General features: G+C 39.8%; 2 protein-coding genes across 12 annotated transcripts in view; both read right to left on the bottom strand.

Moving 5' to 3' along the window:
* Nucleotides 1–16595, bottom strand: part of ARHGEF12 (Rho guanine nucleotide exchange factor 12) — a 169707-nt gene extending 153112 nt beyond the window's left edge. For 2 of the 5 annotated variants that reach the window (XM_086338303.1, XM_086338304.1), the window contains exon 1: nucleotides 14756–15461. In XM_086338303.1, coding sequence (XP_086194429.1) covers nucleotides 14756–14787 — 32 coding nt within the window. In that variant the 5' untranslated portion in view covers nucleotides 14788–15461. Of the gene's footprint in view, nucleotides 1–14755; nucleotides 15462–16181; nucleotides 16200–16353 lie in introns of those variants that run through there. The other 3 variants (XM_086338307.1, XM_086338308.1, XM_086338306.1) reach the window with 3 other exon arrangements.
* A 2420-nt stretch (nucleotides 16596–19015) lies between these two features.
* TLCD5 (TLC domain containing 5) overlaps nucleotides 19016–24201 on the bottom strand; it is a 7463-nt gene continuing 2277 nt past the window's right edge. For 6 of the 7 annotated variants that reach the window (XM_086338313.1, XM_086338314.1, XM_086338318.1 and 3 more), the window contains exons 3-4: nucleotides 24008–24201; nucleotides 19016–22319 (exon numbers count right to left, since the gene is read on the bottom strand). The exon at nucleotides 24008–24201 is cut by the window's right edge. In XM_086338313.1, coding sequence (XP_086194439.1) covers nucleotides 21781–22319; nucleotides 24008–24201 — 733 coding nt within the window. In that variant the 3' untranslated portion in view covers nucleotides 19016–21780. The remainder of the gene's footprint in view (nucleotides 22320–24007) is intronic. The other variant, XM_086338320.1, reaches the window with a different exon arrangement.

The following is a 24201-nucleotide window of genomic DNA, read 5'->3' as shown; positions in this document are numbered from 1 at the left end:
AGTTCTTAGAAAAGATGAGCTATTTTACCCTTTGTTCATAATCACTGCTTCTACCTGAAATAATCTTCTATTCCTCACCTGATAATTACAACCCATCTTTAAGGATTCAATGGAAGCATTTATCTCCTGTTTCTGATCTATCCAGAAAGTACTGATTTTTCTCGAGTCTCACTGCCGACATGTCTATCTCCTTGTATTAGACTAGAAGCTTCTAAGGGCAGAACGAGTACCCGATTCAATGCTGATTCTATCTGACAGGACAGCATAGTATTAACAGTGTAGGCTGGGAAGTTAGACAAACTTAAGACTAAAATTCCAGTTTTTCCACTTAGTAGGTATGATATTTAAAACTTTCTGAGCTCCTGTTTCTTCACCTACAAAATGAAGATTATATAATAAAACCCATTATACTTCACAGTAAAGAATAAGTAAACTATTATGTATAAAATGTTATAGTTCCTACTATATGATTTTTAATCAATAAGTGTATTTTGGATGGAGAGACTAATGAGTTACCAACTCCTGGGTGAGTACAGGAAAGGTGAGATAGATCAAAATAAAAGCTGCTGCTGCTGCTAAGTCACTTCAGTCGTGTCCGACTCTGTGTGACCCCATAAAAGGCAGGTCATCAGGCTCCCCCATCCCTGGGATTCTCCAGGCAAGAACACTGGAGTGGGTTGCCACTGCCTTCTCCAATGCATGAAAGTGAAAAGTGAAAATGAAGTCGCTCAGTGTCCGACTCTTAGCAACCCCATGGACTGAAGCCTACCAGGCTCCTCCGTCCATGGGATTTTCCAGGCAAGAATACTGGAGTGGGGTGCCATCGCCTTAAAATAAAAGCTACCATCTTTGAAATCACTTCTGCTAGGCTACTCTATAAAGAAAATACGTTAAATAATCCAGGAAGCCTCTTAGGTATCTACTATGTGGTAGGAAAATGACAGAGAATGGCAAAAGGACTCAACCAGAAATAAATAAAAAGGCTGAGGAAACTAAAAGGTTGAAGAAGAGCAGAAGTTCTAGATGGGATCAGATGGGAGAGCTCAAAAGCCCAGTAATGACAATGAAGGCAAAGAATGCATATAGAAAGGAATGGGGGAGACTGAGAAGTAGAAGGTAAGAAGTAGAAAAACACAAAAATTTGGAAGCAGGATCTTTCTGAGCAATGACAAGAGCTAAGATGTTGTCATATGAATAGTTCCTAGGATAAATCACATGAAACTGCAAATACTGAACTATTTTTGACTTAAAAAATAAAACAGATTAGACCATTTTTAAACTAATAAGTTGGACCTCTTTTAAATAATAAAATTTGGGGGGGATTACACATTAATTCCATTAATTTCATTTTACATTCTACCTTTTGCCTTGAGTACCTGAGACAATGTGGGGCTCCTAAGAAAATCATGCAAAACAAAAAATTACATTCTTGTTGAAGTGTTCTGGATGTTCCCTGGAACACAATTTTAAAATTGCTACTGTAATTTGCATTAAAAGATGGCAGTGTTTAGTTGCTCAAGTAGTGGCCAACTCTTTGTGACCCCATGGACTGTAGACCACCAGGCTCCTCTGTCCATGGGATTCCCTAGGCAAGAATACTGGAATGGGTTCCCATTTCCTTCTCCAGAGGATCTTCCCAACCCAGGAATCAAATCCAAGTCTCCTGTGTCTCCTGCATTGGCAGGCAGATTCTTTACCCCTGCACCAGGGAAGTCCACGTTAAAAGATAAAGAAACTAAATAAATAACCTTCTTTGACTGAACATTCTCATTTGAATTCCATACTTTGTAGTTGTGTTTGGACCCTACCTTCACAGAAAAAATAGTTACCCATAATTATGTGCAGTAGCAAACACAATGAACCAGGAGTCAGAAGACCTGGATTTTAAACCTGGTCCCAAGTATGTATAAGCTGGGAAATAACAGGCTAGTCAACAAATGTCTCTGAATCTAAGATTTTTCTCATCTGTAAAACAGGAATAACATCTGCCTTATAGTGCTGTTATATGTATTAAATACAATGCCTACAAAGAACCTACTTAATAAATTGAAGCTTTTACAACTAAATGAGGAAATAACTGTTAAAGTGTAGTAAATGAGACTAAATTACTCAAGTATCACACTGACAAGATATATGAAAGCGACAATGATCTGACTTGTTAGATGGGACAAAGCTGAAGTGAATCATGCTGATTGTATGGTAATAACCTTCTCACTTTTAAATATAGGACAGTAAACATGGGCAAATATTTCTATAATAAGTAGATTATTTATGGATTGTGAATTTGTAATTTACCCCATTATTTTTTCCAATCTGACTTTTAACTTCATCAGCCCTCAAAGATAAGAACATTCTCCAGACAAGTCATATCTATAACAAACTTTTCAAGCTGGGTAAGCAAAGATTTCCTTATTACTACCAGTGTAAGGAAGCAATGCTAGCTAAAATGAGATATGGTAAATATTTATGCAAAATTAACAGAACTTTACCCCACAGGGATGCTGCAAGCATGGGAAAAAGCCGCTTCCCAGCACTCGGCAGAGCGGATGTCTGTAGATCTCCCTAAGGGCTATACAGTCTCCATGTCCATACGAATGCTTCAAAGGGCATTGCTTTTTTGCAGGCAGCCTCTCTGTAAGCTTTTTTTTTTTTTTTTAAACTTTACATAATTGTATTAGTTTTGCCAAATATCAAAATGAATCCACCACCTAGTAAAACTCTCAAATTAGAATTCTCCATCCTTTCCCTACACAGAAACAGTATTCAATAAAGGATCTGGTTTGTGGGCTTCTTTTTTAAACCAGCTATCTGCCTATCTGTTCTTGATTCTCCAGGGTTACTAAGAAAATGCAGGAAAACAATTCATAGCTTAAAAGAGGTTAAAAAATAACACACTGAACTATCTCTTAGGCAAGTTTTCTTTTCCAATGTTATGGCACAAAGGGAGGCTAAGTAAAAGGATTCATGCCACAGAATTTTCAATAACAAAAAAATCATTTATAGAGAGGAAATGACTAAAAATTAACAATGTTTTATGGCACACAATATGAATCTACAGCTAGGATAAAAGGGATGATATTTCTTTAAGTGGTAGAAACTGTAAACTAAATGATATAGAAGAGATTACTACTGTAAGAAGAAACCTTTAAAAAGAAAATATAATCTCCATTACCACTTAACCAAACATAGATTCTTGCTAAGAATAAACTTAAACTCAATTTGCTTACATCATTTATGTTTCACAAAGGCCCAATCACTAGTAAAGTCATTCTTTTGCTACCTTTTCCTCCTCTTACATACTCAGTATAACAATTTTTTGAGTCATTTACTGTCTTGTGTGCCTATAACACACACACGCAACAAACCAAATCCCATAAAACTTGTATTAGATGGACTGTAAACAGCCAGGTTCCTCTGTCCATGGGATTCTCCAGGCAATACTGGAGTAGGTTGCTATGCCCTCCTCCAGGTGATCTTCCTGATCCTGGGATCAAACATGCATCCTGCATTGGCAGGGGGGTTCTTTACCACTAGCACCACCCCTAAAGTACACATGACTTCTCATCTTAATCCTCAGCACTAATCAATGAATATCAGAGGTAAATTTCTTAATTCTTTAAATACAAATCAGCAGACAAGAATGCAAAATAACTGACAACATAATGACCTACACAGAGCTGGCATTCAATATTTATTGAACAAATGAAGAAACAAATGAACTGATGTTGTTAGGACAGAGCTGGACAAATCTAAGTGATCAAAGGCAGATTTAAAAGTTGACTGCCAATCCTAAAAAAAATCTTATTGACTCTATACCTACAGATGCTACTGTTTCACAGTCTGAGTTGAAATAACTGTCTCTTTGGTCTATTCCTCACCTCTAAATGCACCTTAATTCTAAAAACATCCTATAATTTGAAATTAATGGAAAGGGAATATTATCACAGCAAGGAAAAAAACACTGTTACAGCAGAAGCAGCAGATACATATGAATTCCGAATTATTTAAAATGTGTAGATCAAAGTTGTAGGAAAACCCAATTTCTTAAGTTTAAACAATAATAAGTTCCATTCTAAGTTTCTGACCGCCTTTAGGTACTTAAATACATTTTCATTTAATCTTCATGCCAACATTAAAGGTAAGTGATATTACTCCAATTTTTATACATGAGAAAACTAAACTGTTCCTCAGAGACGTACATTTCCCTAAAGTATCCTAGCATGTAAGCAGAACAAGTCTTGACACCAAAACCCAGGCTCTTTTCTCTACATTATCTTCATTTAGTTCCCTTTTACTACTCCTTTCTTACAAAGGCTGCAAAAAATCAAAATTAGAATATATAATTAAGAGCTAAAATATCTTTCCTTTAAAAGCTACTTTTAATCTCTAAAAAGAGAATAGTCTCAAAAAAATTCTGCCAGGGCAGTCAAAATTAATATAATTACTAATATTTATCCATATTTTACTTAATTCCTTTTTTGGAAACAAATTATATCTTGTATCCTGTTATGCAATAACTGCATGGTAAGAACCTTCTCTCTCGCTCTTTTTAACTATTCACATCTATTTACTAATATACCCAATTTACCTTCAAACACTGTTTCAAGAATTCTGACCATGTAGGCTTCTGGATAAATACACAAGAAACAAATACTTAAGTAACAAGAAACCACAAACCTTTCCCCAAATTCCACAAAAGACAAATGCAACCCAAGTGGAAGTACCTTATTCTGACAAAGGGACCAACAAATTATTATCTTTAAAAGTGAATGTTTTTCTAACATGATACAATACAAATACAACATGAACAAAAGGCAGGTCAAAGAGTTAATTCTCCATGGGGGAAAAAACTATTTATTTATTAAAAACAGACTGCAGTGCCCCAAGCAACCAAAGCCAGAATCAATCCAATGCCAAGAAAAATTCAAAATTAAATAAAATTTTTATGTACAAGTCGATGATAACCAAGTTTCTGCTTCAGTCACTACATGGATTCTGAAATGAGATTAACAATATAACTTAATTAAAGAAAACTAAAACTACTTGGACACCTAGAAAGACCATTTTAACTAAGTTTCAATGAACAGTGAAAAACATCAGATAAGAAAACATAGATAGTACTATCCTAAAATAAACTATTTTCATCATGTTATATACAATAATTTATTCACTAGCCTGTATAAATCCTCTTTGATCAACTCATTGTCGCCAGCCAACCTGCAAACTGAAGGGATTATATCTGTTTAGCTTGCTTCCCACTGTTACATAATACCCCTCTCCCAAGTATGTTCTGTGAAACTATTCTCGATCTATAATATAATGTCTATTACTCCCATAACCATAGAAATGATAAGTAAACTTACTGTCTCACACTATATGCTAGTAAAATCTATGAAGTTATGAGTCAAAATGTAGGCTTTAAAAAGGTCCTCAGATGAACTAACCTGAGCAGGTGAGAGTGAGTTAAATTATTTCTAAACTAAAATTAGACAGATTCACTTTCTTATTTTTATATTGTTTTAGGACTATTTCCTTAGAGATCTGACAGAACCTTTCTCTGCACAGCAAACAGCATAGCTGAATACAGAATTTTTAGAAATGATTCTGATATTCTTCTCCAGAGTATATAACATCAGCAACTGGGAACTCCCAGAAGACTTACAGCCATTAAGGGCTGGGATTCCTTTCAATTGGCGTCATTCCAACAGAGGCTCAGTGTGAAATGAAACCTCCTGCAAATCAAATCTGTTGCAATGTTATTTTTTTCCAGAGGTTAATTACCTGCTTCACACTTACACACACACACACACACACACACACACACTCAGGAGGAAAGGAGGTACTGGAAAAACAGATGACATTCTGCTGTAAGCCTCCTCCAGAAATACTCAAAACTAAATCAAAACAACTTTCTGGCTGTCAAATTCTAGATACAACTCCATGAACATCCTCTCCTACTTGACACCTGTCAGTCCATAGCATCATTATCTCCAACTACTAACAGACAGTAAGAATTTACTAAAAGAAGTTACACCTTCAGATTTTATCTTTCAGAGATACTCAGTGAAATATTTATGGTTGAAATTATGATATCCAGCCTACTTCAAAATAATCCAGTGGAGAAGCGGGAAAAGGAAATAGATGAACCAAGACTGTCCATGCACAGAAAGTTTTTGACGCAAACAATGGGAACACGGAAGTTTATTATATTATTCTCTGTACTTGTGTATATGCTTGAAACAGTCCATAAAAATAAAAACTTTCACAGATTCAAAACAACCCATTTAACAAGAATTCATCGATCACCTCCGATAACAGACTGTCTTACTGCTTTGCCCTTTCTTTCCTTAGGATTATACAGATCTACCTATCATCACCCGGCGTGTGATGCCACCTGTGGGAGTACTACACATCTCTGGCCCAATGACAATGAGCATGACCATATTACTGCTTTGACCAATGACATGTGAGTGATGTGATATACACCTCGACGGAGCAGAAGTTTTTGAAGTCACTGTATGTTGCCATCCGTTTTCCTGTTCTTTCCCTCTGCCACAGAAATGGCATATTCCAGGGGCTGCTGGGGGGATGCTCCTTCAGACAGGGTTCCAAAAATGCTGCAATCAATCCAGAGCTGACAAGATGCAGTGTAAGCAAGAAATTAACTAGTGTTGTAAGCCACAGATATTTGTTGGTGTTGCTATGCGAGAAGAGGACGATAGAGGATGAGATGGCTGGATGGCATCAGCAACTCGATGGACACGAGTCTGAGTGAACTCCGGGAGTTGGTGATGGACAGGGAGGGCTGGCGTGCTGCAATCCATGGGGTCACAAAGAGTCGGACACGACTGAGCGACTGAACTGAACTGATGGCAATACAACCCAGCAAAAGCTGATAGATACATTTACTACAAGTCAGGTACCAAGAATATTAAAATGATGAGTGGTATATTTATGAGACTGTAAAGGAAGGTAGATACACACAAAAAAACTTAACTGTAGTTACCTCTGAGGAGAGAGTCTGAGAACCAAAGGGTGTGCAGGGATACAGTTACGATCAGAGGGAGACTTTATATATTATTATATCATATTATCTATCATTTGAATTTTCATGAGTGTGTTTAACAACATCATTTGGATAACTGGATAATTTGGGCTATTTTTTCTTCCTTATGCTTTTCAGTATTAAAAAAGAATAAAAATATAATGAAGCAGATAGTAACTAATTAAAAATGAGTAAGAACTACTCTCCTATCCTTAAGGAATCTGAAAACTGGTTGCAATTTAGCTTTAAAGAAAGCCTTTTCCAATAAAGATATTCATTGTTAATTCTTCAAAGTGGCAAAGGCAATATGTGAAAACAAAATTTAAAACAATGAGGAGTGTAAGTACATGCAATTCTATCAGTTTGCTCATCTTAAGATTTCAGTAAAGCAAACATAGGGTTTTGTACATGGGTAGTGCACCTATGGATCTCAAAGGAAATTCTCTCAATCACATTATTTCAGTATGCCACTTAAACTGGTGAAGAAGCACACTCTAGGCGTTAAACTTGGTGAATAAGCCTGAACCATAGACAAGCCTTAACTATAGACCAGGTATCTACTCCTCTAAGTTAACCCATACAGGGTAACTATATTTTTAAGCATTAAAAGAAAAACATTCCAACCACAACTCTTGAGGTGATTAAACAACACTTGAATGGTAACAGAAGTCTCAAGGCCAATAAAGTAACATTTCACTACGTGAATAAATTTTTACTTAAACTTGAGCAATATCTGCAAATATGATTAGGGACATGTCTGCTCTTTTCATCTTAGGATCTCAAAGCACTTTACAAACGTTAATTTAACCCTCATATCGCCTTGGGAGGTAAGTATTATACAACATTATAACCATCTATTCTGCCACTACAAAACATTTAAATATCCCTTCAGCAGTACTTGCCCTGAGGACGTATTGCCAAAACAGCCAATAAGACAGGAAATAAGCTGACAGTGCATATGCCACCAACAATCTCTAAAAAGATCCGACCTTCACCCACAAGAACCACTTCCTCTGAGTAAACCACAAAGACTGTACAGGGCAACCACAATGTATCAGCCTATGTCGGAACACAGGCAGATAACCCATCTAAAACCTATGGAAGGCTATGTCCAAGCACCTTCACAAGGTATCTTATATATATATTTCAGTGTATAAGTGTATTTGGGGGACTTGTTACTCTTCTGGATGAGATATAGTCACCTTCTACATTACATAATCAATTTCACATATAATTTATTCAGATGCTGATTTTTTCAACACCACAAATATCTAGATTTTTCTGAATCCACAGAAGACATGAAATCCTCCTTAAGCTCGAGTGTATGAACCTAACATCAGCATTTAAATGTAATATTTAACCAAAACTGTAGTCTCGAACAGTTGTCTTTAAATGCCTATAATAGGCATCAGAAGGAAAAAACAGTGTGACAAGTGGATAAGATTAAACATTAACTAAATCAGGTTTTCTTATATATTCCCAATTTCTTCATGAATTGTCTCTCACAGTCCCATGACAGGAAACCTAATTTTTTACTGGCCTTCAGATTTGCTTATCTCTCAACACTGGGAAGCCACCCAGGTCTATCATGTGTCTATGACCGAAAAAGCCAGGATTCAGCATTTGAATTAGTAAGAGATCCTGTTTTGCTATGAATCTAAGCTGTCAGCTGCATTGGTACATGTTAATTTAGTAAGGAAAACAGTATACTTCTCCTTTTACTGAAAGTCAGTAACGTATGTTTATAAACTGTAGGCAGTCTCTGACCTGTGACACCATCACATATTATCTCTGCAAAATAAAAAAGCTGAGAATTATTCTAGGTACTAGCTTCATAGGTTTCTCTTGATGTTAGAAACTCTTACAAATTTCTTTCTTTTGTGGCTATCTTGGTACTCTAGATATTCTAAGTAGAGAAAGTAAAATACCCTAAATCTCATCTGTTTCCAAAATTCTGACATTTGAGATAACAAAATCACTAGCAAAACATGGAAGAATAAAGATATCTATTTAAAATAACTTTAAGTATCAACAATAAAGGTCTACTAATACAACATTCAAGAGCTCTATCTTATATATATATATATATGTACGTATATATATATATATAATAATTTAAATATCCATATTTTCCTTCTGTTACTTATCATTAGTAACAATTCTTGTAAATACACTGGTAAGAAAGTAAAACATTATTTCAATATTAATAACAGTATGTCTTATTGGAAAAACCTGCTTATCATTGCAAATCTATTTCTTTTCACTAATAAGTGGAAATAACAGGAAAAAACAAAGTTAAACAACAAAAGCACACACACAAAAAAAACCAAAATGGAAAAATGACACACAATTTTAAGATTAGACTGAAAAACCACTGTAAAAAAACAAAGAAAAAAGAATAACAACTTACAGATATATCTCATCATACAGTGATATCTTAAAGCTACAACCACATCTCTTTATTAAATTCAGAGATGGTTCACCCTCATTTCTGATTAATTTTCAACCAGGGATGGTTTATCATTTGTTTGCTACATTTTTGTCACATAATTGATAATACTTGTAACTTACATTAGGGCACGATATCAGAAAGAATCACTTTGTAAACAAGGCTTTTATAACATGAGCAATGGCTTAATTAGCTGATTTGCTAATTATGCTGTTTGTATATATCTGTTTGTTTTTTTGATGGTGACATCTCCCATATCCATTCTAAAAAAACTATCTAAAATAAAACTGAGTCAAAATGGTCTTGAGAATTTCTTTACTTATAATTTTGGGCTATGCCTGGAGAAAACAGAAGACCCCTGTATTATGGTAAAACCAAACTGCAACTTGTTCTAGAATATGAATAAAGATAAAATATAGAGTATCATTTTGTAGTAGAACAGCACTGAAAGAAAAAAACCATTTTGTACTAGATGAGCAACTGAGGAAAAGCTAATAAAATATTAAGAGGAACAGACTGACTTTTAGACAAATCAACAGAATATACAACTTGGCTCAGCAAAGAATAAGGGTGGGGGGAAGGAAAGGGTGGTGGACAACTGTCTAAACCATTTACAGTCACATAAACATAAAATGGGAGGAGATCATTATTTAGCCTAGTACAGCAAGTGTATACAAGTAACAGGACAACTTAAAAGAAAAGTCTGTGCTAAAGATCAAGAAAAACTTCCTGACTATAAGATCTATCAGATTGTTGTTCAGTCTCCTGAGGAAGTGACGATAGCTTTATCCTCTAGAGAAACTTAAAATTAGAATGGATAAGGTACTAGAAAGCATCCGGTAAGAGAAAAATCCAACCCTGACTTAGCTTGGAAAGTTACAAGGGAAGCAGGACAGAAAAAATACACACGGAAAGACAATAATTTAGAGTGACATGTGGAGGACTTGAAAGCCAGAAAATCTAGGTCATATCTTGAATCTATCCTTTCCAGTTTTATAATCTTAACTTAAATGCTATGAGTTGCTGTAAGTGTAAATGATGATCTGCCTCACATTGAATTGAAGACACTGTAAATGTTAGAGCCACACTGCCATAGGATATCATTACATATATCAGGGTATTTTCTTCAAAAGGAAACAACAACATTTATAATTTTGCTGATTTAAAATTTTCAGTCCAAATGCCATTATTTTGAAGATTCTTAACTACTGAAAGGAAAAGGACCATGCCTTCCAATGAAGTTTTAAAACATCATCAACACCACGTTTTAATGGATGAAACTTAATGAAGTTAATTATGCTCCCTGTTTCTGAAAATGTGGCATGGTCAATCCCTAGGAGATAAGCAATTAAATGATAAGTAGCATTTCTGGTAACTTTGTTAGACAACCATGATGTAAAAGCACTTCTCCAATTACCGCTGGAAAATGGTTAAAATATCCTGCTGCTTTTACAACCCGTATCAGTAGGCAGGCAATTCATACTCAATTCATGAAACCACCAGTGTGTTAAGTGGTATTACCAGGTTAACATATTTTTGTTATGATTCAAATAAAGCTTCTCTCATCATCTCACTAAATACACGTGAACATCTTATAAATGTGCCGTTAATCTAGAAGACTATAGCTCTGTACTTTTAAAAAATTTACTTGGACTGTACATGTTGACTCATGTAAAACTGTACAAGTGAATGTACTACTGCATACCTGTCTGAATCAGAATTTAAAACTGAAAAACTAGAAGAAAAGAACATTAGAGTGAATACAAAGCTAGCTCTGTGATCCTGGCCCTACTTTCAATTCAGTATTTATCTAATGACTGATTTTACAAATGAATGCTACAAATAATTTCACCTTGCAGATGACTCAGGCAGCCTTGAAAACAGTGCACATACAGAATTTTTGTTTTGTATTTTAATCAAAAGCATTATTATATGGCACTGTTGGCAGAAAAAGTATTATGAATGAAAACGTTAATTACTGGGCAAATGCATATAAAGCCTCTGGTTTCCAGTCTCACTTTAAAAAGGTGCTTCTTTAAAAAAAAAAAAAAAAGAACAAAAAGACTTGCTTCAGTTAAACAGCTTAAAGATAAACTTACAGTGCTAAAAAAAAAAAAAAAAAGCCAATATATTAAAAACCTTTTATCTATAAATCAAAACCAACAAAATCTACAAGTCCTAGACAGGACATAGGTTCTTTTCAACAAAGACCTTTATAGCAAAATCGTACCTGTATTGTCCCTGAAAATTCACTGTTCTAGAATACAGCCTGAAACAATTTACTCAGTCCACTGAAAAAACATTCTCTTATCTCTCAAAAGAAATTCCAACTACCACAGGACCCCTAAACTCTTAGGGTGAGGACAAGCATCCAGGAGGATTAGAAACAATTAGGATTATTTTGGGACTAAGGACAGCAATCAATGCAAACTGGAGAACAGCAATCAGATATTTCTATCACTTTTCAAGTGCTGGTTCTAAAAGCTGAAAAATATAATCTTCAGGTTTCATAGAAATTACAAAGCAAGACACTGGATGGCATTCATAAGCTGTTCAGATTTTTTTTTTTTAACAATTCAAATATACTACATAAAAACAACAGCTACCATGAACATATAGATTGAGTTTTAAGTTGATAATTACACTTTTAAAAAGGGGGCTGGAGTGCCTGAGGAATAGAGAATGAAAAGGGGAAATGGGGAGTAAATGAATGTGTTAATTTAACTGCAAAATAATAACAGGATATAACAGAATTCTGAGTCTCCAAAGTGACCATTCAGAGCCCAAACATAGCTGAATTCCATCCCAGCCCCAGCACGTCCCTAACACAAGAATAAAACCCTTCTTATCTTGTTCAGCCATGTGTCGCCTGCCACAAACTGCAAAACAGAACAACGCCCAAAACCAGCTAGTCTGATTTCAACTGAGGACAGACAGACTCTGTAGTCAGAAGCATCACAATGAAAGAACTCTAACTCACACAGCTGGCCTGGTGGGTCTGCACACTCTACAAAACAAAGCCATACCACATACAGTACTTCAAACTTGAAAGGATCTTTAAAAAGACACTGTTAATTTGCCAATAGCTCTAGAATCAGCAAAATGTATCTAGAGTGCACTAGAGTTAGACCATGAGAAGAGGCTGAGGTAGGTAGGCTGAGAAGAAGATGGGAACTATTCTATACTCGTAACTTTATTAAGGCAGCCTGGCACAGAAATAACACTAAACCAGTACTTCCAGATTTCACCCCAACATATATTCAAATCAGAGACAACTCTAAGAGTCAATGGATGCTTGAGATTTATGGGGCAAGATATGTTCAAAGAAAAAGTAATGGTCACATAAGAATAAATCTTGTGGTGGAAAAAAAGAAACTAGGAGTAAATTCCTAAGAAATATGAATCCATAATTGTCTCACCAAGGCACATTAAATTAAGTGGCTTTTAAAGTCTTTTGTCTTTTAAAAAGTATGTGAAATTAGGCAGTACCCAAACTAATTCAAGTAGATATTAAACCCAAACCAATTTGCAGATTCATCTTAGAATATTCATCTTTTAATCCTTTGTGCCCAGCACAGTGCCTGGCAAAAAACAGGCATTAACTGCATGCTTATTGTACATCTGTATCTCATCTAAGTTACAAAAAGCAACACAAATCCCAAAGTTTTCCTTCCAACATAATGGAAATAGGAAGAAAATCTCTGAGAAGCAAAGAAGAAGGAAAGATCATTACTTGGGGGCCTTTAGGTGATTTTCACGTGGAATGAGCTGGTGACCCAAGGTTCTGTTTCTACGGAATTAAACACCCTTACTATTGCAATGAAAACTACCAACATATTAGTTCCTAATAAGACTTGTCTCCAGGGTCAACAGAGAAGGCAAGAATTAAGAGAACCAGCAAAACAATTACCCATGAAAGTGGCTTCTCAGAGGCAAAACACCGTGAAAGGAAAAGGAATGGGAATAACCAGAAAAAATCAAAATAAGCATTGTTAATAATGTTAAGTGTACTCTCGGAGAAGTTGAAAATTAAATGCATTAAAAAAAATACACAAACAAAGAATAAATAGTTTAAATATTTAATAGAATCTTTTAGGTGAACATTCACGTGATACTGGGAAGCATCAACAGGAACAGGAAATTCTGTTTCTGGAGTAGCTGTTAGGGTAAGATAATGGAATTTGGCCCTTTTAAAATCAACAAATGAGTCTTACAATTGGGTGAAACTCTCTTATTAGGGAATTCAACTACTTTTTGCAGAAGCACTTCTCAAAATGCTTTCTTTGCTCCCTAACTTCAGTTATTTCATCTTTTTTTTTTTCTTTTTAATGATGTAATGGTTTGAAGGCTGACCAAAAAAAAAAAAAAACAATTGAAACTTGGGACTTGAATACAATGTCATAGTTACACTGAAAAATATCATGTAGTAAAGAATATGCTTTTATCACTTAAATATTGCAAAGAATAACTCTAAAGAGTAAGGAAACTCACTTAAACCACAAATGGTCTACCTCAATTCACCAAGCAACATAGGTAAGTACTGTAAAAGACTGACCCAACTCAACAAATCCACCTGCCAGCTTCTACTACATAATTCGCTTAGGCCTACACCCCTTAAATGCAAACGTTTCAGGAAAATGAAATCCTAAAAGTGTAATAATTAAAATCAAGCCCCATGATGTTCCCCCACCCTTTCTTTTTTTTAGTTCCTTGATATTGTCCCCACCAGAAGACTGGGACTTACTGGTAATTCCAACATTCTGGAAAACTATTAGACAATAAACACCGTGCAAGTCAATGTTTCAAGGATATCAATTTCATAAATCATCATGCGGTAGTCTCAGAATGAAGTTCACAAACAGAACAGGGTCTAAGGAACTACAGGCCAGGAGTTAACTTATGAGGGACCAATACCCCAGCCGACCTCCGGCGCTGACCTTCACCCAAAATGACCTTCCTCTGCTTCCAAGATCAGTACCGAATCCTAATGCCCACTACGGACAGAAAAACACAATCGTGGCTTTACCTACCCCTCCTCCGACACTCTGTTAAAGTTTCTCTTCAGGAAAAAAAAAAAAAAAATACATTTCCAAATTCAATCAACCGGGTAACTTGGCAGTAACCCCAGACTAACTGCAGAGCTCGGAAACAACCCTCCGTCGGATGCCTGTCAACTTCACTGGGCAAAGGCAATCCTGACTCTCCTGCTAGGTCGGGCCCCATCCAGGGAGGCTAAGCGCAGGGGGGAGCTTCATACCAACCTGTCGGTGATAGTAGACTGTGTGCCACTCATTGGGGCCCTTGGCGAGAGGTCCTCCTTTTATCCAACTTGCATTTTACAGTAACACCTCCACCCCACCCCCAGCGCTCCGGGATCAGGCCCGACTCCGTAGGGGACACCAGAGTCCAACTCAAAACTCCATTCAGTCATCTAGAACGTCCGACTGGCAGGGGTCAAGGAAAGGGGATGTGGGTGGGAGCGAAGCACGTTATCTCCCAAAACAAACCGAGCAAGTCCGCCAGAAGGCGAGTTCTAAAGCTAGGGAGCGATCCTTGGGAAAGCGCCGGAGAAAACTTCGTCACGGAGGGAAGTCGGCGAGCCGCGCGGGGAACGGACCTCAGGAGTCCGTCCGGGGCAGGATGGGCTCCTCGTCGGGGTCTCGGGGGCCTGTAAATCCCCGCCACCGAGCCGGGGCCCGCTGGCTTCTGCTTTCTATCTGGGGCTGCCGGCCGCTCGTGGCCGCGGTCTCGGCCGCGTCTCGGGCCGCCCCGCGTCAGCCGCGCGCGGCTCCATGGCCCCGGGCCGGGGGACACCTCTCGTCGTCCTCGCCGCCCCCCCACCAGGCTCCGGACGCCAGGACGAGCACGAGCGCCGGGAGAGGAGGTCCCGCAGCCGGAGGTGACAGGAACCTGGTCTCTCAGCCCCACGGGCTGCTCCCCATCCCTCGGAGGCCCGGGCTCTTCCGCGGTCGGCGAAGGCGGCGGCGGCGGTGGTGGCTCCTCCCCGACGCGCCGGTAGGCGGCGGTTCCCGCGAGGGGTGGGAGGTTCCCGTCCGACCCGGCCTGGAAGCACCGGCCCGGGAGGCCGGCGGCGACCGCGGCGACTGGGAACGCAGGGCCGGCTAGCCGGGTCCTGGGGCTCTCGCGGGAGCGCGCGCGGCGGGCGGAGGAGGCCGCCGGCGGTGGAGGGGGCCGCGCGACAACCGCAGGCGCGCGCGCGGGTTCCGGTTCCGGTTCTGCCTTCCCGGCCCCTGCCGCATCCAGCGCGAGCGCTCGCCCTTCCCCTCCCCCGCCGACTTTTTTTGGCCTCCTCCCCTCTGACTTCGGGAAGCCGCCTCACCCGGGATCCCTCCGCGGCGCGCGGGGCGGCCCCAGCCCCCCGCGCTCGCCACCCCGCGCGCCGCCTCCTCTCACCGACCGCGGGTGCGCGCCGCCCCCGCGCGGACGCCTCCGCCGGACTCTTGTTGGGGGAGAGCGAAAAAGTAGTTCTGCAGGGCAGAAGGAGGTGGGCACCGTGCGACCCTGAGAGTCCCACGCGCCAACCTAAGGTTGTCTCAGGGAGCCCACGAATGCCGGAGGTTGCTACTTTGGGGTCTAGCTTGCCCTAACTCGGCTTTCTCCCAGAGAGCACGCCCCCAGTCCCGAGTTGTTGAGGATGAGAGAAGAGGCTCTTTGGAAATTACTCACCCCCTTGTCCTAGAAACTTGTATTCCTTAAGGGAGCATACTTGTTCTTTTCTGATAACACGTACAGACTGTTTTTGGCGAATGGAAGCAAACTCAGGTCCGGCTGCCCGGACCCCGCTGCTCTCTGGTGAATCAGACCCCAGCAGAGAGAGGTTTTGGCCTTGGCCGCTCACCTGGGGCACCTGCTGGCCTCGGCCCAGGGCAGGGGCTGCCGCGCAAAAAAGTCTTGGCTGCCGGCGGAGAGTTGGAGGATGGAAGTGTATAGGAATGGGGAGACAGTTTGGGAATTGGAGCCAGGATTTCTTCGTATAAGGTTGCTTTTAGGCTGCTTCTGCCTTGGCAAAATGAAATGTGTTATTTGCCAAATTGAGCAAGCATGGTGCTTTCCACAGCGGCTGAACAAGCTTGCTGTGGAAAGAAATGGGAGCGGGGGGGGGGAGGTGCGGGGGGGAGGGCAGTTTATTTATCCTGTTACATTACAGTTCTCTTTGAAGAGTTCCCAAATATATATATATATGTTTTTTTCCTACTAGGTAGTAGGTTTAGACACCCATCCAGTTTTATGGTTGCGTAACTCAGGATTGTAGCTATTCAAGTTCCATGTACAATATATTTCTTCCATCCCGCCTGCAAACATCTGAAGTGGCTGTCTCTTCATGCAACCATTATCAGACTTTGGGGTTCAAACCTGTATTGGTGGGTAAGGGTCTTTAACATTTTTGTGGAAATCAAGTGGCAAAGCAAATCTAATAAACAGTGGATGTGGAGAAAGGAAACAATTACCTCTTAACAATGCTGTTTCTAAAAGTCAGTCCGCAACAGTGCGTGAAAGGATCATTATCCCTGAATAGATGCATGAGCTAAGGCTGACGTTAGAACTCGGTTTAAAAAAAAAAAAAAAAGATAAAGATAAACAGAGGCCAAAGATGACTCTTTATTGCTCGATTTTTTTTTTTTTTTAAGTCCAGGGCACAGCCAACTAATTTTGTAATGTTTATTTTGGGAAAGAATAGAAGCAGAATAGGGTTCCAAGCCAGTTTCCTAATGATCAGACCAGGACACATTGCCACCTGCTGGTGTACCCTAGCATGATAATTCTGTCCTGTAAACTCATTAAACTGCGCATTTTCCATAGATAACTGGAAAGAGCTTCATCAGTCTGTATACAACGACCAAAATTCAAACCTTATCCGCAAACTTTTAGACGTGCTAAATATCTTTTTTTGCCGTATTCCAACAATTTCACAGCTTGGGTATCTAAATAATTGGACCCAATGACTCATCAAATCATGCATTTTAAAAATGAGTTTCCTTCTTCCCTTCAAGAATGCCTCACTCCACGAGCTTCAGGAATAAAACAAACTGGGAAAGTTTCCTAATTCACCTTCTCTTCCTTGCATACAAAACCTCTTGGCAGGCTGCTTTCACGATCTTTCCAAACTTAAACAGACCCAAAGTTCTAGCTGTGAGCAAAGAGGCCATTTGCTGTGGGAAAGCTTCGGAAGATGGTAAGCAAAAGATTTAATTAAGCCAGTGATTATTCACTCCAGGGCTATTTTTTTTTTAATAATGAAAATCTCTATATTCACACACAAAACTCTCATGGTAAAAAAAAGAAAAAAAAAAAAAGTCCCCGAAAGCCTCTTTACAACTGTTGGTAGCTCTAGACTGTTCTAGAGTCTGTGTATAGACTACCTTCACAATAGTCACACCAATTTAGGCAGAACACACTCCACAGGGACATTAGTCCTTTACCTAGAAAAATGACATCGATGACACCTATCCACTGTGCATGCTCTTTGAGGTTTTCCAATGGGGGGTTATCCAGGCCCTCATCCATTCTTTCAAGCTGCTTACTGAGCACCTGGCTTCCCAAGTGGCTCTAGTGGTAAAGAACCACCTGCCAGTGCAGATGTAAGAAACTTGGGTTTGATCCCTGGGTTGGGAAGGTCCCCCTAGAGGAGGAAATGGCACTCCACTCCAGTATTCTTACCTAGGTAATCCAGTGGACAGAGGAGCCTGGTGGCCTACAATCCCTGGGGCTGCAAAGAGTTGGACATTACTGAGCACACAATGAGCACCTACTGTGTGTCTAACACTGTTCCAGTCTTTGGAAGCAGAGTCTGAAGAAAGCAGAAGGCCCTGTCTTCATGGACCCAACTGGACATCATTATTTTCAAGGCAACTACTCAAATAGACAGAACATAAAGAAGGCTGAGCACCAAAGATTTGATGCTTTTGAAGTGTGGTGTTGGAGAAGATTCTTGAGAGTCCCTTGGACTGCAAGGAGATCAAACCAGTCAATCATAAAGGAAATCAATTCTGAATATTCATTGGAAGGACTGATGCTGAAACTGAAGCTCGGATACTTTGGGCCCCTGCTTCGAAGAACTGACTCACTGGAAAAGATGCTGATGCTTTTGAAGATTGAAGGTAGGAGGAGAAGGGGACAATAGAGGACGAGATGGTTGGATGGCATCACAGACTCAGTGGACATGAGTTTGAACAAGCTCCAGGAGATGGTAAAGGACAAGGAAGCCTGGCATGCTGCAGTTCATGGGGTTGCAAAGAGTCAGACACGACTGAGTGACTGAACAACAACTAAAACAGGTGGCAAAATAAGAAATTAAGTTCTTCCTCCTCCTTTTGGCAAACTGCTTTCTGTATGTAGGTTGTTGCCTCAAAAAATAAACACTATTAAGAATGGTGGATAAGAGCAGCTAAGAAGTATTTTACCGGTAAGTATAAATATGGTTCAACCTTTCTGCAAGCCAAAGCCTTGTTTTTTTAAGCTTCTTGGCAGAACCACAAGAAAGACATAAAGCAGACCCTGGGTTGATAAAAAGTTGTTTATTTTTATAAAATTTAGCATAAATCTTATTGAAATATAAATTCTTCTTGAGCAGTGTTAATAATTATTACATAGTAATCTGAATGCAAAAGAGTACTTCATGTGTCTGACCATACCACATGTTAATTAGCCCTACAGTACCTGTCATGGACAAACTCAGCATCTTAACTGCTGAGTCACCTTCATTTCACAGTTTTGTCTCAGCAAGTTGCCTTCAGAGTTATCAGCTACAACATCAAGAAAAAGCTGAAATGAGGGATTCTCCTTCCCTTATCATTAGTTAGGTTTCTTGAAATTCAAGAAATCTAAGTACATTCCCCTAAAAGAGCAAGGTCTACAATCCCTTCACTTCTGAGGCATGAGGAGAAAAGAATTGGTACCAGATTAAGTCTATTCATTTGTCTGGTATGGGACAGGTTGCACTGTGCCAAAATTCAAGAGACGGCTTCTCCCCCCCCTTTTTTTTTTTTGGTGCCAAGCCACGCTTTTCTAACTAGGCTTTTGCTAAAATCAGCATTCCCTAGCATCCTACTTTGACCGCAATCTTATTGGAAAGAAGCTAACCAGCATTTCAGGGATATGGGTCATAGAAAAAAAGGAGCTGGGGATGCTACTGTCAGATTATTCTCATGTCCAGCAAATCTCCTTAACCAAATGACAGTCATTTTAAAAGACCCATAGTTAACATGCCTTTAAAGCTGTCTTTTCCCAGAGCAATGATGACTTCATGCGGTTCCAACCACTCATGCCTGGACAATGATGTCCATTTTCAAAAACCACTCATTAGGCTAGGATTACGAGTGACCATCGAATGGGCTGACACTTCCTACCGACCTCCAGCCCTGACTTCAACAGCCCCAGACTCTTGCTCATCAGCTGAGCTACGTGGTCGCCACTACGTGGTCTCAACAACACAATTGACTGAATAAATAAAAAACGAATGAACAAATAAATAAAACTTTCCTTTTTTCCCATAAAAGCCCTACATTAAAGACCTTCATTAATGAAAAGCCACCTAATGTCTCTATGAAATATGCAATGGAGTATTTTGTTTATTGACAGTAGGGTTCAAACAGAGGTAAAGAGTAAACAAGTGACCTGCCCAAAGGATCTGGCAGGTGAGTAGCCAAATCAGTTCAAAGAACCTAAGAATTCTCACTTCCTAAGCCCTTTTACTACACTTGTGTTCTTGCTTTGCCTAGGTAAGATGAGAGACTATTGATTAAGAAATATTTTTTTCCTCCTGACATTGGCTTTTTCATAATATACTGTCCAGAGAGAATGGCACCTTTTCGAGAGAAAAAGTAGTAACAAGATGAACAGGGAATGTATCTGAAATCGAAAAAAAAAAACCAGCCTCATCACCCTGAGGCCAGGACATTTGGTCTTTGGTTCTGGTTTGTAGTATGTATAGCAGAGCTGAAACCTGAACTGGCATCTCAAGCCCAGTGGAATCTACATGGTAAATCCCTACGGAATTCAGTCACAGCCTCTCATGCCTAGGAGATTAATGCACAAAAGCCCTGAGAACTGGCATAGTTTTCCTGGTAGGGCAGAACTCGTACAACAGGACTCGGTAAATCTGCCCACACCTCATTCATCTCTCATCCGAAGCTCTAGCTCTATGGTTTTTGTGCAGAAAAGAGTTAATAGAGCAGGCCTGGAAAGGGCTGTCTGCAAGGTTGGCCCTTGGCCAGCATCCGGGGACTTAGATTTCATCAGGAAGGTTCCCACCTGAACTGATGAGACTGGGTCACTGACTCTAAACTGCACAAACAATGTGGTTCATGATGAAAACCTCTTTTCCTTCTGGGAGTCAGGAAAAGGCTGACTTTTGCACGCCATGGAGAGACTGCCTATGGCACCAGCCCTCAACTGAAACCTTGGATACCGAATCTCTAACAAGCTTTCTTCTAGACATGTCATACATACTCTGAACAGATCACTGCTAGAGGAATTAGCACATCCTGCATGATCCCACTGGGAGAGGGCTCTGGAAGCTTGGGCTGGTTTCCCCTGTACTCTGCTCCGGGTGCCTTTTCCTTTCACTGAGTTTTCATTGTATCCTGTTACTGTAATAAATCAAAGCTCTAAGTACAACAAAGTGCTGTGTGCTGTGAGTCTTCCTAGTGAAGCATCATGCCTAAAGGTATGTACTTGGGGACCCCCAAGCACAGGGAGTCCTATATGGTATATACCAAGTATATGGTATAGGGAGGCTCAGGAAGTAGCCCCCCACCACTGTCATGGTTTCACCCCCCATCCTGCTCTCAATTTCCTGATCCAAGTTACTTCCTGAAAGTCCCTCACTTTATAGTAAATGGGGTGCATTTCTTTAAGCTGCTACACAGAAACCAGGAATAAGCATTTGTTTATTCAAAGGAATAAGGAAGAAATTGCACTAATGTTTTTTGAGTTCCTTTCTAAGCTGTCTGGTCATCAAGCCTCCCAGGGACAGAAGAGCCAAGGTCACCACAACCTACAAGGAATGCAGCACACTCATCTCACAGCTCTGACTTACTCGCAACTACTGCTGGTAGTCGCACTTTCCACAGCTGTGCTGCTGCAGAAGTTAGCGTTTTAATACTGGAATGTGTTCTGCTCCAAGACTGGCTTTCAAGCCAATCAATAAATTTAGCCCTTTTTTTGTGATCTAAGTTTGTAATAAGTATGATTCTGTAACAGCCATATGTCCAACCTGGTTCCCGTGGCTGACTTAACCTAATCCATTGTCCAGAGCAAGCCTTGGCTAGTGTGTCTTGAGATGTCCATTAAGTCTGAGCTGCCGCTCCTCACTCCACCTGCTTCTCCAGGTGTGGTACTTCTTGATGCTTTTCCTCCATGCAAAGCGCCAGATGCTAAACATGAAACACCAAGACACCACATACATCGCCACTCCCCCGACCTTCACAAACCACTTGGGCGTGGGTGAGACCATTTCACAGAAGAGGAGGCAAGCTCCTACACCAATCCTCACTCCAGTGAACAGGGCCACAAAGAGGAAATCCACCACGTCTCCGGTGAAACTATGGTAATGGCCTGTTTCACGAAGAAACCAGCGTATCTGTAGCAGGGGGTTGGTAATCTCGCTTCCGAAGAGGACCGCATTGACCTCTGTGCCCGACTCTCCAAGCACCAGGGCCACGATGATGCCCAAGATACTCAGTGTGTGGTGAGCCAGCATCAGAGGCCCCTCAGACCGGAAGTAGATGCACCAGCCCAAGTCGAAGATGAAGTAGCCCAAGGTGAGACACAGAACGTGCACTTGGAGAGGTGTATTGGGTGAGCCTGAAATAAACCAAGAAGAAGCATATTGAGTGGCTAGGAATTGTGCTGGCTTACACAGGGATCCTGTGTTGCTCTTTCTCAAACCTTTTGGAATCACTGAAAACAAAAGCAATGGCAGGCACATGCTTTTTAGAGACAACTAAAAAAAAAAAGACTAAAACCTAAAACTCTGGTCTCTATCAAAGCAATGTTACAGCCCCCAGGACATGCTGTTCTGATGCATCAGATCTCAGTGAGTGATTCGAACACCAGTGATGATCCAGCGTCCTCTGTGTAGCAGCATAAAATCGAGTTACTTTGTTCTTTCAATTAAAATCCTACACAGTCTCTTTCTTTCTTTTTTTTTTTAACCAGCTAAAAGTCTGCTTCCAGATTCAGTTATTCTATCCCACTAGCAAATGCAAACTATCATATATGGAATGGACAAAAAACAAGATCCTACTATATAGCAAAGGGACAATATTCAATATCCTATAATAAACCATAACGGAAATGTTACTCTGTCCCAAATGTCAGATTAATTTCTTAGCTTAATGGGTTAGATTATTGGACACTGGTGGCCCTAACTTGTTTTGAAAGTGGACTCTGCATGTTCCCATATGCAGGAACATAGGGTGCAAGGACCCTTTGTTTGAATCCATTAACAGCCTTCATGTAAAACATGAAGCTTAAGTATTGCTTCCTATCAGTTTGATAGTTTGAGGAGGAAATTCAGAAACTCAATATGGGACTATAAAGAAATTAGAAAAAGAATCTAAGGAATTAAAAAAAAATCATATTCTAGGGAACTTACAGATTAAACTATGTCCTCACAAAATTCATATGTTGAAGGGCTGAACCCCAGTACCTCAAAATATGACTATATTTGGAGATAGGACCTTTGAAGAGGTAATTAAAATAGAGTCATTAGGGTGGTGTTCTTGTAAAACGAGGACACTAGGCACAAAAGACCATGTGAAGACAGCAAGAAGGCAGCTATCTGCACACAAAGGAGGGGAAGCCTTAGAAGAAATCAAATGCACCAACTTGATCTTGGACTTCTAGCCTCCAGAATTGCGAGAAAATCAATCTTTGTCATTTAAGCTACCCAGTCTGTAATAAAGCCCAGCAAACTAATTCAAGGGGAGACAGGTTTTGTATTCTAAGGAACATTTAGGAACACATCTGGCAGCTTAAAAATTAATTCAGCTACCCCAAATAATGAGGCATTGGTTAAATAAAGGATAGCAAATGCATACAACATAATATTATATAATAACTGAAAAGGATAAGGAAGATCTATATACATAGACATGGAAAGATGATGTCCTTTGAATATACAATCAAGTAAAAGTTGCAGGTTACCAAAAAGTATGTATTATACAGTCCATTGTCTGTCTGTCTGTCTGGGGGTGGTGGTAGAAAATGTTGACATTGCTTTTATAATTTATACATTTTGATCAATTAAATTGTAAAAAGCAATTAAAATTGTTTTAAAAATAGAGTTATGAAAAGCAGAACAAAAGGTGATGCATACAATATCGGAATTAACAAGAAGATGAACTAAGACTCCCAAAGCACATTATAATAGTAATTATTCTTCAATATTCTTCAGTATTATACAAATTCTGTGGGAAACTCCCATCCTTCCAAGACTACCTCCAAATCATAAATTCCTAAGGGAAAATTCTCTAACGTCTCCCACATACCTGGGTGGGTAAAAGGCCAAGGGCCGTCAATGAAGCCAATATAAGCTGAGAGACCTATGGAGAGGATTCCATGGGTGAACGTAACCAGCCGGCAGTTCCACTCATAGCTTCGGTGCTTATTCAGGCGACAGAAAGAAACGTAGAGCGAAAGCCAGCCCCCCAGGCTGCACAGTGCCTGCAGACACAGAGCTAAG

This window comes from Bos grunniens, chromosome 15, assembly GCF_055505025.1.
Source record: "Bos grunniens cultivar Pamir isolate PY7600 chromosome 15, Bosgru_T2T1.0, whole genome shotgun sequence".
Taxonomy (NCBI): Eukaryota; Metazoa; Chordata; class Mammalia; order Artiodactyla; family Bovidae; genus Bos; species Bos grunniens.
This window is presented reverse-complemented; position numbering and strand designations above follow the sequence as displayed.